The sequence below is a fragment of the Triticum aestivum genome, chromosome 4A (genome assembly GCF_018294505.1).
Source record: "Triticum aestivum cultivar Chinese Spring chromosome 4A, IWGSC CS RefSeq v2.1, whole genome shotgun sequence".
NCBI classification, from domain to species: domain Eukaryota; kingdom Viridiplantae; phylum Streptophyta; class Magnoliopsida; order Poales; family Poaceae; genus Triticum; species Triticum aestivum.
In genome coordinates, this window is record NC_057803.1 from 729,466,227 (window position 1) to 729,478,827 (window position 12,601).

Sequence of the window (12,601 nt, forward strand, 5' to 3'; positions counted from 1 at the left end):
CAAGCCCGGGGCGCTGCCAAGGATGGTGGCGGCGGGGCCTTCGGCTGCCTTGCCCTCGCGCGGGGAGTGATGGAACCGGAGCGGTGGCTCCTATGGTGAAGCATCGCCGGATCTACGGGAACCGACAGTGTGGACGGCGAATCCGGGGTCCCTGGTCGCGTGGGCGGTCGGATCTTGGTGGAGGAGGTGGGCGGCTGGTGGTTGCTTCAGCAGATGGCGGCACAAGATCTGGCGTTCTTCTCTACCCAGTTTGGTGTTCGGACCCTCTGGCCAGGTTGTGCCTCCTTTGGTTGCCGGTTCCTGGACAGGGGGTGTGCCTAGTGACGTTGAGGCAGTCTGGGTGAAATCCCTGGCTGGCCATGGCCGGCAGCGTCAACGGCGACGCTTGAGGGTGTCGTTCCCCTCCTTTGAGGTGTCGGTATGAACTGTCTCCACCACTGCCCCTTCGTCTAGGTCTCCCGGGCAAAAGCCCTAAATCTATTGGGTGGCGGCGCTCCCAGTGTCGTTCCCTTCTTGAAGGTGCCGCCCTAGGAGCCTTGTCGTCGATGAGCACTTGTGGGTGGTTGGCGGCGGCGTTATGTGGCCCTGTTCGTCCTAGCATGATACTTGCCCTCCACCGGTGTTGGTTGTGTTCAGCTGCCTTGTTCTGTTCAAGGAGAGCCTCCGGTGGCCCGTGGGGATGCGCTGACCCTCTCTATGTGGTCACTCCTGCGTAAGCCATCCTAGCTTGTGACGGTGCGGCGTCTTCCACCCAGGGGGAGGTAGTGGCCTCCATCGAAGATGGGTGTTGGATATGCCATGCCGGGGTCCGTAGGTGCATGGTGACGTCATGCCCCACTGGCGTCGCTCCCTCTCTCCTTTGAGCCTTTGTGATCTTACTCTTGGTGCTACACTCTAGGTTGAGGACCTCGCATCTACGGCTTCATCCCATATTGCTTTTCTTTAGTTGTCGTAGTGTGTGCGGCGTAGTTTCATTCTGTTCTTCGAGCGTTCTTGTACCTTTCGCCGTGTATTTCCTTTTCTTTGCCTGAGGGCGTGTGTTTGGAATCCTGCCCGGTTAATGGCTTTGTTTAATCAAATCCGAGCTAGGCTCGAGCCCCATCTCGGGCTCGGCTGATGCCTTTTCTCTAAAAAGTGCACTCCAGTCGAATTACAGAACATGGCCCCTAAAACTATTGAAAATGGTTGATGAAAAATGTAACCACACACAACGCACACATATAACTTCTCTCATAGAATATAATAACATTGGAATCTCAACATGTACATTTCCTTCAGATAAAAATAGCAAATAATGTCACATACATGACATGCGCATTCTGTGTTCCACCTAGAAAAAGTCATTGCCAATTCAACCATCAAAATAAAGTCTATAGCCTGCAATAAACTTGATACCAGGTCAAGAGACAAAGTCAGTGTGTAGCAGACTAGCAGTACACATGCCCACCATCATATAGTGTTGAGGCTGAGCCTATATACAGACTATTGCTCCATGCTCACGCTAAGTAACTATCAAATGCTCAGAGACACTATTCTTCTCCTATCAAATATGTGCAACACAGGGAAAAAAACTAGACAAGGTATGGGGTATGCCATACATGACCACCGGTCGAGTGGCTCTCGTCAATTCTTCACGGTACTTGAGTTTTAGCACATAATGAATATTTGCATGCACCAGCAACCACATTGCAAGAAATTAAAAGGGAGAGTATTATAGATTGAGAATGGAAGACACCGGGAAGGCTGGAAATAGGAGTGGAAATGAGCTGAGACGATATATCTGAAGACTTGTTTTGGTTCAACATGAAAAATTACGGGCCGAACAAGGCTCGGGCTGCCCATGTAGGAAAATTGGTTCCAGCACACCTCATAATGGCTAGTGAGCTGGCTTACACAAGCTCATAGGCCTAGATGCGGCGACTACCACACGGTCTTGAGGGTGGCCATAATGCTTTGACGTGTCGAGCATAATGGCCTCATTTGCTGCCACATCCACTTGGGCATATGCAAGCCCCCGTACTCTTGCTCTGTGTGCGCGTCTACCACGCCATGGTTCCAGCCTTCCACACCCAGCATGCCATGTGGAGGCGTTTATGGCCATGAGGCCAACCTGTATGTCAAATGTCACTTGCTCAACGCACCCATGGTGTATGGACCAGCATTACATGAACATCAGGAAGTAGAGGGAGGGTACAATGACGGAGGCCTAGCTGCATTGCGGTGTATCCAGGTTGGAAGGTTGCGCCACACCAACTCATCAAAAGTAAATGCATTGTTGCTTTGGGGCTTGCCTGATGTGCACATGTTGGCAGTCCATGATGATTACATGATCTCACAAATGTAAGAATAACGATATTTCTAAGCTTGAGAAAAGGATACATCGGATACAGAGAATTCTTGGAATCACCTAAGGATATTGTTACCATGATCGATTGCCGCCTGCTAGTGGAGCTAGCGTGGCATCTAAGTTTGTGAAGGAATAATATGATGATGTCTTGTCATGAAAACTCAATAGCAAGTTTTGGCATATAAATTGTAGGAAAGATAAATCCTGACATGACTTTTGATCAAACCATTATGTCTACATGCGATTATTCATGGTACCATTTTTCTCTTTATTTCTTGGTGGCTATGTTTATAAAAAAAACTTGTAGTGTGCTCCCATGACTTGGTAGTTGGGACCATGTTAACAACACAATCCATGAGATCACTAGGTAAGGTCTTCCATGCATATGCTCATTCAAAATAGTTTGTAGCAATAAATAGTTATTCTTAAATGTGGAGTGGGATTAAGACATTTCTGTCAATGGTAGAATTCTATGAGAAAACAATTAAATAGAGGAGTAGGGGACATCGGGGCTTTGAATGAGCACACATCTTGCCTCTTCACAGTCAGCATGCACAAAGTCATCATGAATGGCCACAAAGGAACGATATAAAATCACATCTGCATATATCGAAGTTATATCAGAATGAAGCTATGACATGGTGGAGCACAAAGGAAAGATAACTCCGTAGCGATGAAAACAATGATCAAACAGGCTATGGAATCGCACACGCCCTAACCATCTCTTGACATCACAAGCAAAACAAGCTGGGTTCTCCAACAACAAAACTTTCTTGAAGAAAAGGACGCTCGCCAGATACTACAACCGAATTGAAGCATGGCTTTATTATGAAACTAAAATGGAGGATTCTACTGTATTTCCTCCTCTGTTCCCCATAGAAACTAGGCTATTCATGACGTTGTAACATATGTCAGGGGAAATCGCCCATTACATGGTTAGCAACCCGTTCTACACCCTAATTAATCCCAATACTCCCAAAATGGAGCTTCATCAGCATTACACTTGAAACCTAGCTTGCCTAATGCATGGGTTGTCGTATTTGCGCTCCAACCACACACACTTGAACTTAGTAGTCCATGGCAGCGTTGTTCAAAGCTGTGCCGCCAGATCAAAGGCAGCGTCACTGACTGCAGTTCAGCCAAGTAGGCATCGTCTACATGATCAGTTCTCCCGGCTTTGCACGCCGCCATAGTCGCAGTATGGTCTCGAATGATCACTCCCCAGACGGCTACAAAGCTCTCTGGGTAATTGATTTTGGTTAAATTTGGCGGCAATGATTGACCCAATAGTTAGCTCATTCGCACTTAGTCAAGCAAATTAAGCTGTATTTCAGTTGCTAATTAGGTGACGAGTGGCAAATGTAGTCTGGTTGCGAGCACACCACACAGACCGTGGTCTATGCTCGGTGTTAGAAGGGATAGAGAGGGATTGATGGAATCGTTGTATATTGCTTGAGCCTCATGGGCATGTATATAGGAGTACAACGACCAATTTGGAGTACAAGAGAAGGTAGGAAATAATCCTAGTCTATCATATACTTCCTAATAAACATTATACTCAGCATCCCTCTATAGTCACAGCGGTAGCAACGCAGACGGTGAGACTGGAGAAGAATACGAAGGTACGTCGACAACCCCCCCGCGCGCACATGGTCGTAACGGTCGATGCATCACGGAAGTCATTACTGCAGTGGAAACCGACGAGGGTGCTCAAGGAAGGCGGTAGCCCTTTGTGCGGTTTGTCGAGATAGCTGAGAGCGTGGGTGGTGCAGCCGTGGTCGAGGTAGCTGTGCAAATAACGTTGTGGTCGATGTCGAGTCGGGGTAGCCGGTGTCGAGGAAGTCGCTGTGGACCCGCGGGCGCAAGAATGCATCGAGTTAGTCATGGGCGCAGTGGTATCGACGTAGTCGTGCGCTGGGAAGAAGACCTTGTTGACGACGCATCGCGCCGGGTTTCCCAAGCCCGGGGACATATCATGGACGAAGGCACTCGCCGGTGTTGCCAGCATCGGGCATGCGTAGACGGACGAAGATGAAGTTGAGGAAGCATCGCACCAAGCTTGTTAGTCCCGGGGACACGTCATGGACGAAGGCACACATCGGTGTTGCCAGCATCGGGCATGCGTAGATGAGGGACTGGCACGAGCTGTAAACCATGTCGTGGAGTCGGAGGGGAGAATAGAGAAGGAGAGTCAACGACGGTTGTGGCGCCAATCGGCGTGGATTCAATGTCACCAACGGTGCTCGGAGTAGACGAATTGGTTTGGGAAGATGGCGGTGACGCTGGCGACAAGCTTCTACTGGAAGAAGACGAAGGGGGAAGGGCGGCGGCGGCTACAGGATTAACAGCGGCGGTGGCCTAAGAAGAGCGGCGGCGGCTAAGTTAGGAGCACGGTGGCGTTTCTCGAAATAGGTGAAGCAACCAACAGGATGACGAAGACCGGCGTGGACGGTGGCGTTCCCACGACAAGGGAGACAGCGCGGCGCGTACCACAGGAAATCGACGCACGGGGATGGCGGAGGCGGTACTGCGACGGAGAGCGGGTCGGCGCAACCGCGAGGACGGCCTTGGGCGGCGGCGGAGACCGCGTCGCACGGTCTCTACGGCCCGATGGGGCGACGCAGCGGTAGCGCGAGGTTCGGCGCAACCACAGGGACGGCCTGGAGCTGACGGCCTCAGGGTGGCAGTGGACCACGAGCAGTGACACTACGGGCTGAAGGGGCGACGCAGTGGCAACACGCGGGTTGATGCAGTCGTGGGGAGAACCACATGGCAACAGCGCTGTGGCCCGATGGGGTGAAGCAGCGACATATGTTGGATCGGTGTAGGGCGCCCCATACTCTGTGAGGTGTTCACGGGACCTGTGAAAGCGTGCACAACCAATGGGCCAGGTCGGTTACACGGCGTAGAAGAGGCGGATCGTAGTGGTGGGCGGGTGATAAATCCAATCGCGCGCGAGGACGGGGATGCCACTCGGTGCAAGCGGGGTGTCTGCGGAGTCTGAGATGAAGCCAGCGATGACGGTCGGTGTGGGACGATGTGCAATCGAGTGCAGCCGACCCGAGTGTTGAATATTTGTGTACTGTATATTGTGTCTTGGGCCCACCTCCTAGTTCATCTGTATAGTTGAGGTTGTGGCCCCTTCTGTACTCATATATACGTGCCTGGTGCACCGATCAATGCATTGTGTTTGCACAGCCTATTCTTTCTCATCACATATTTTGACCAAACAGACTTGATAACTTATTTTTCAAGTAAATAAGAACACATGTGAAAAAAGAAATGTCCAAGCTTTCCTTATAGATTACTACAGGAAACTTGGCTCTCTCACATCTGAAGATGAACCTATGATAGAAGATTATACCAACCATGTACATGAAAGAATTGACAAAAGCCATTTCTGAAATGTAGATTAGAAAAATAGTGCAGACCAAAAGAACATGGTGAGCGAGTGAAAGACTCAACTTGCCTTTACCAAGATTTCCACATATGCCAAACAAATTCCGTCACTGAAACTTTTATCCAAGCTAGCGCTGCTCTGGTTCTTTTCCTTCATACATATCACCCTGCAATGAAACGTATTACATTAAGAATAATTAGAGGTATCCTGAAAAATAAAATGACAGCAATTAGTATTATTCCATAAATGAACAATGAGACTGCTGGAAAATACATTGTAATAACATATTAATATTTTTGTATTACCATAAGAACATATTAATCGAGTTCCTTGCAAAAGTTTAATAGAAATCATGGACCTGAACTGCTTCATCTTGTCACGCCCAAATCTCTTTGCCCTAGAATGTGTGGAGGCGCATCTCCCAGCAGTAGCGAGTCACGACTTCTCAATAACTGATAGAAGAACGCAAGTTAAAAAATTAAGCAACAGAGGTGGCACCTGACAAAGGATAATACATATTATATTCTAGTCTTATCGAACCTATAACTTGATCCTTAGTATTGAATTATTACATTCTTGCACGATCGAGGGAACTGCTTTAGTATGAAGTCCTTTGGTTCAGGCCCTGAATGGCCAACACCATCACGCATTGCAGCCCTGTGTGAACACACACTGCTATTCGTGTCTCTTGGCTATTGGATTATAATTGACTGTTAGTAGACAACAAGCAAAAGGCAATTCATATACTCTGCACTCAGTACACCATGGATGCTCCGAAAATCAACTTTTGATCTATTGCTGATAGATCGGCTGCAATCACCAATGATCATGATCCTCATAATCTAGTTGTTGAACACCTTGATTCTCAAAAGAATTCCATGCTGCATTGTTATTTCACCCAGGTTAAGGCTATGAAGACAAAACACCTGCACAAATCATGCACTTGATCGTTATGTATAAATGCAACAATGCAGCTCAGACCAATAATTTTCGAGGTACTGGCTAATACCTGAAGGAACAGAACACCCGGTTATGTTGGTCATGGATTTCTTCCTCGTGACATCACACTTTAGCTTGTCATCTGCCTCTAGTATGCCTTCCATGACATATTAAACCCACTTGTAATTATGAATATTGTCAGGACCCATAAGCGCTGGCCAGTATGTTAGGCATGAATAATCATATTTTGCCATGGGTGCCATCATGTATCCCACAAGGAAATAATAAGTGTTGCCTTGGAAGCATGCACCTCCTTCTCTGTCATGTCATCGGTGAGTTATAATTCTTTTCCAGTAATGCTTGAGCTGATTTCAAACTTCTTCCTTCTTTTGACCCTATAATCCCTAAACGGCTTCTGATCTCCTTGGCTGCTGACTGAATGCAGTCATTCTTCTTGTTAGCAACACGAGCGCCTGTCCAAGGGATCCTGATCGAATACCTTCCCAACGTCCGTGGCATCAAACGGGCAAGTTCTATCATCATCAATTACAATTGCCCTCCTATATCTATGTCCACATGTGTAAGCAAGAACACATCCGGCTTTAGATTTAGCTTGTTCGGCTCAGGGATATGGAGGATACCTCCCACCCTATAGAAACCAGAATGTCGCGCTTCTTCTGATTGAACATTGAGACGCTGCTATGAATCAGTTTAACAGAACTTCTTGATGTTGCCCCAGTGCCTCCTTCCAGATGCATCTCCCTGTGCAAAAATTGATCCTCAGTACTAATTGATAATCACAGAAAGGACAACATGGCACCATCGTGCACGCCGTGCTTGCCCCTAATCTGTTCAATATGTGCATCCTATCTTGTCGATGGCGCAGCGGCGTACCTGTCTTGCGGTCGCGGACGTGGATGGAGACGGAGCACGCGGCACACCAGGAACACGACCTTCTTGCGCCACCATGCCATCACCACGCGCACGGACGCCGGTATCCACACGACGGTGGCCAGTCTCGACGCCCCCCTCTTGCTCTTCCTTCCGCCGTCATGGGGTCTGCTGTCCAAGTTACGCCCGTGATGGTTGTGTCCGTGGAGGACCATGGGTGGTGGCATTGCACGTGAGGCGGCAGCTTCTGAAGAAGAGGATCCGACGTGCTATAGTTGGCAAGACAGCGGTGGGGAATACGGGACGGCGACATCACGGTGTTGTATGGAGAAGAGGATGGGGGAGGCCGTGGATCATGAAGCGTCGATGGGAACCATGGGAGCAGCCTCGTCGCTGGGGAGCGGCGTGGCGTCAGGAGGCAGAATCGGCGATGTCGTGCGGACCGGAGCGCAAGGGAGGACAGATGTGATCGTGTGGCAGCACAGAAGCTTGCGACGGGAGGTGGCGGGGGCGGCAGCGACGGGCGGCGGCGTTTGAGGGAGGGGATCGGCGGCGGCTGCAAGGGCGAACGATCTGGTGAGGCAGCGGGGCAGAAGCTGCTGGAGACGGTGGCGGGGACTCAGGGTGGACGTGACGAGCGGGCTTTTGGCCCGGCTCGCGGCCTGTTATGGACCGGACCGTACGGTCCTGGCTCGCTAAATAACATGGCCGGTCTGGTCCGCGAAAAGGAGACCGAAATTCGGTCGGTCCGGTCCGACAAAAGCTCGGTCCGGCTCGGAGGACCGAAGGCCCAGCCCAATTAGATATTATCTGGAGAGCCCAACACATATACACCGTGCGTGCGTGACCTAGCCACTGTCCTCGTCCATCCCAGTCTATCCCCATGGCGCCGCACGGGCTGCTTCTGCTCTTCCCTACGCTGCCTCTCTCTCCCCGCCGCCGCGCCTCTGCCTCGCCCTCTCCCCCGCCCTCTCGCGCGACTGCTCGCCCTCTCCCCCGCGCGGTCGTGCCACTCCCTCTCTCCCCCGTGCCTCTCCCTCGCGCCGCCGCGCCTCAGGTGTGTATTCACCGGCTCCGGCTACCGTGCTGCTGCTCCGACGTCCTCTCCTACATCCCGGGCCTACATGCCAGTGACTGGACGTCGCCAGGACCGTGAGGACCGCCGGTCCGCTCCGAGCTTCAGCTCTGCCGGTTCGGTCCCTGAGATCAGGCCCGCTGCGCTGCTCGGTCCGGTCCGAACCGGACCGCCGGCGGCCGGTCCAAACGACGGCTCGGACCGGGACCGGACCGGTCCGGACCGTGTCCACCCTGAGCGGGGACCTCGAGGCCGAGCTCAGGCCGTGGCTTCCCTGGCTCCAGAGGCCGTGGCGGCGCCGGACGCAGCGGCGGGGCGAGGAGGAGGCCGACCGTCGGGGAGGCAGGAGCTCCTCGTCCCCTCGATCCAGATCAGGATCGAGGAGGGAGCAACAGGGGCGCGAGGGAGCGGGCGACCCACGGGCGGCGGTCGGGGCGTAGGTTATTTTCGTCGGTTAACCGCCGTAGTTTTTTTAGGACGATTTTCTGTCGATGAGCCGTAGTGTTTCACAACTGGCATCGTGGTAGTATACCGTTTTTTTGTCGGTCTCTAGGGCGGAAGGGGGAATCGCTGGGTTGCGGGAGGTGGAACCGAGGACGAAAATTAACCGTCTCTGCTGAGACGAAAATTGATCAACAGAGACTACCAACTGCTCCATTAGGAGTAGAGACTACCACGGATCCTAGTACTACTAATACCGATCCCACATCTACTACTACCGATTCTAGTACTACTACTACCGATCTTTTTATTTCATGTTCTTCCACACATATACATCTCTACATACTATATATATATATATATATATATATATATATATATATATATATATATATATATATATATATATATATATATATCTGGGCTATTCTGTTACGCGTAACAGAATATTATTCTGTTACCCTTTTTGAACTGACGGTTTCAGGTGGTTGTACTGATGTTTTCGAAGCGGTTGAACTGATCTTTCAGTTGTGTTTAACAAATTGTCTTTTTTAGTTCAAAAACATTTTGTAATTTTTTTGTCGGAATGGGGCGTGTAATATATCGTTGGAAAGCTCTTGACAACCATATTTCAAGTATATTGAACGCTTTTGCAAAATCATTATGGTTTAAGAGCAGTTTTGAAAAAAAACGTTTTTTTCAAAACCGAAAACATGAATCGTATTTTGGACTCAATTTTCCAATGGTTTGTTGGAATTGAGCAAATAAGATGGCGTTGGAAAGCTGGTGAAAATCCGCATCTTCCATATATGTATTGTTTTTTCTAATTCTAAATGATTTAAAAGAAATTTGAAAAACGGTGAAATTCTGGGCGAAACCTAATTTTGTCATTTTTTGCAAACGTTTTGTCGGATTGACAAAAATGATACGGCGTTGGAAAGTTATGGAAAATACGCAACTTTTTCGTATAGAAATGTTTTTCTAATTCCTTACGGTTTAAAAAATAATTTGAATGCGGTCAAATTTGATTTTGAATGCGATTTTTATAAAAAGTTTGTCGAAATATGGCAAATAATATACCATTGGATAGCTATCAAAAATGCGAAACTTAGTCACGTTAAACATTTTATCTACTTCGCAACCGTTTAAGAGTAATTTTGAATACGGCATAACGGGTCCTGTTGTTTTCTCGTCTGAAAAATAGAGTAGTCGTACTGATATATGTGTATGTTTGTACTGAGCTATTTTTTGTAGAGTAATTTTGAATGGTTCCGGAAAAGGGTACTTGTACCGATGCTTGCATGGGTTTGTACTAAGCGTGTTTTCACTAATTAGACTTTGCTTTGTTTTTTGGGTAATTTTTTTCTCGTAAGTTTTCAACGGTTTACTGTATCGTCGCCCCTGTACTTGTATGGTTTGTATCATCGAACTGAATGATATTTTATTCAAAAAGAAAATGTGTTTGTTTTGTTTCTTTTTTTTAACTCAACATTTTTTTAACAACGTTGTTCTGAACTTCTCTCATTTTACGACTTGTACTGAGGTACTAACTAACAGGGGCGGACACACGTTCAGGCGAGTGGGGGCCCAGGACCCCACTCAATTTTTGAGGCTCCCTTTATATGGCCAGTACTAGCCCAGCAAGGCCCCCTGTCGGCCCAGGTCAGGTGCCCCCACTCCCTTCACCCTTGCTAAAGCCCAGGAAAGATAAACGCAAGGAAGGCATGCCTGGCGTGCGTGCAGGAGCGATCCCCGATTTTCACTGCTCCAGCAATTAAATTGGAAGGCGAGGCGGCACGGCTGCGTCGATTCTTGCTGGAAATTAATTATACAAACCAAACGAACCGTCGGCTCGACCGCCGCCTGCTGCCACGATCTCCCTCCGTTGCTCCGCAGAGTGCCAGAGTCTGCCACGCGCCGTCGCCGGCGGCCGGCCTGCCTACGTAGGTCACCGGAGGCTGGTCACTCCCTTGCTCATCATCCTCATCCCTCATCTTCAACTGGCGAACTTAGAAACTAGGTTTGTTCTTCTTGAGCTGATCCATTTGTGAAAGGATTTTTTTTTCTTTTTTGGATTTCTGGTTTTGATTCTTGTCAAATCAAATGCAAAAATTCTGTTTGTGCTAGTATAGAACTGTACTTTTTCTAATCAAATTTGATAGGATTAAAATGTGATGCACTACAGCAGAGTAGCTAGTATAGAACTGCTAGGTCATTTTCTAGGATTTGAGAATACAGTGCTAGTACTTGTGTGCAGACGTGCAGTGTGCTAGCCTGCTAGTAGCATGGTTTTTTTTTCCTTGAACACAATAGCATGCTTTCTTATAATCAAATTTTCTATGAAATTCAATCTGGGAAGCCATTCTGTTGAGACTGGATTTTCTACTCTCGGATGTACTAATACAGAACTAGTACTCGCGTGCTAGTCTGCTGATACTAGCATATTTTTATCTAAACTCTTTACAGTTAGGATTTCAATGATTTGGCAGGGAAGAAGAAAGATAATGGAGAAGTATTTGATAAAGAAATAAAGAGATGGTAACGCCACCACTCGTTGCCATTGTCACTGTTGAGAAATGTTTTTCAGCTACGAAGATTGTGAAAAATGCATCACGTAACAAAATTGGTGATTGTTATTCAGCCTAATTTGCCTCGTCGAAAAGGAATTGCTAGATACAATTACCAATGAAGTGATTCTTGATCGTTTCCATAAAATGAAAGATCATCATGTGGAAATGTAATGGTCAAATACATTGCATCTTTTACATGTTTACCATCTCCATTAGCATTTAAGCAGCTAATCCAAATATGTGTTTCTTCTTTGCAGGTAGCAGCATTTATGTTAGAGACAAATATTCTCTTTTGCAATCTATGTACTATTGAGATATAAACACTTTTTATAAGGTATGTTCACTTTTGTGATAAACTCGCCATGGCTCTGTTGGATGAAGTATTTTTTTTTAGAACTTGGTTGAAGTATCTTATGACTTATTGAAAACTGCTACTCGCTCAGATCCATATTGATTGTGGCTCACTCGACAATTAATATGGATCAAAGAGAGCATTTGTGTATAACATAGTGTGAGGTTTATAAGCCTTCTTGAGTTTTCTTATTGATGAGTGCCCCAGTCAGTTTTTAGTCTGGGTCCGCCCCTGCTAACTAAGCAGGATTTTCATGGGGTTTCTTTTTTTGCTTGAACTTTACAATTTGAATTTCTGCCATTTTTTTATTCCGAACGGACCACCGTTTTTAACTCGTACTGAGGTACTTACTACGCCCGAACTGGGGTGGCTGTCGCGTGTCTCGGCGAGGAAGAAGACGAAGCTCGGGGGCGAGGCTGGATTCGGCCGGCGGCTGGTCCGGTCGGTAGGATGCTGCGCAAGGTGGGGAGGGGCCGGTCGATGGCGCCCTGGGGGAGGAGGTGGTTGCCGAGGTGGCGTGAAGGCGGGAGTTGTGAGGCGGGGCGTGGGTCATCACCGGGAGATGGAAGGCGGGGGCGCGGGTCAT

At 48.3% G+C, this 12,601-nt stretch overlaps 1 protein-coding gene and 1 long non-coding RNA gene across 2 annotated transcripts; both read right to left on the reverse strand.

Annotated features, from left to right (window-relative positions):
- Positions 1–5,859: 5,859 nt before the first annotated feature.
- On the reverse strand, positions 5,860–6,885 carry LOC123083433 (uncharacterized). The gene is made up of 3 exons (XR_006439297.1): positions 6,757–6,885; positions 6,320–6,673; positions 5,860–6,199 (listed from the first exon to the last, which is right to left on the reverse strand). It is a non-coding gene; the product is annotated as an uncharacterized lncRNA (long non-coding RNA).
- A 194-nt stretch (positions 6,886–7,079) lies between these two features.
- Positions 7,080–7,796, reverse strand: LOC123083435 (uncharacterized). The gene is made up of 2 exons (XM_044505483.1): positions 7,581–7,796; positions 7,080–7,448 (listed from the first exon to the last, which is right to left on the reverse strand). Exons 1-2 carry the CDS (start codon positions 7,790–7,792, stop codon positions 7,295–7,297), a joined length of 366 nt encoding a protein of 121 aa, XP_044361418.1. The 5' UTR covers positions 7,793–7,796; the 3' UTR covers positions 7,080–7,294.
- Positions 7,797–12,601: the final 4,805 nt, after the last annotated feature.

Bases quoted from the DNA above. Each gene is read 5' to 3' on its own strand.
- LOC123083435 (XM_044505483.1), bottom strand. From the start codon at position 7,792: ATGGTCCTCCACGGACACAACCATCACGGGCGTAACTTGGACAGCAGA. The intron at 7,449-7,580 runs GTACGCCGCTGC...ATTTTTGCACAG, and splicing joins CGTCCGCGACCGCAAGACAG to GGAGATGCATCTGGAAGGAG.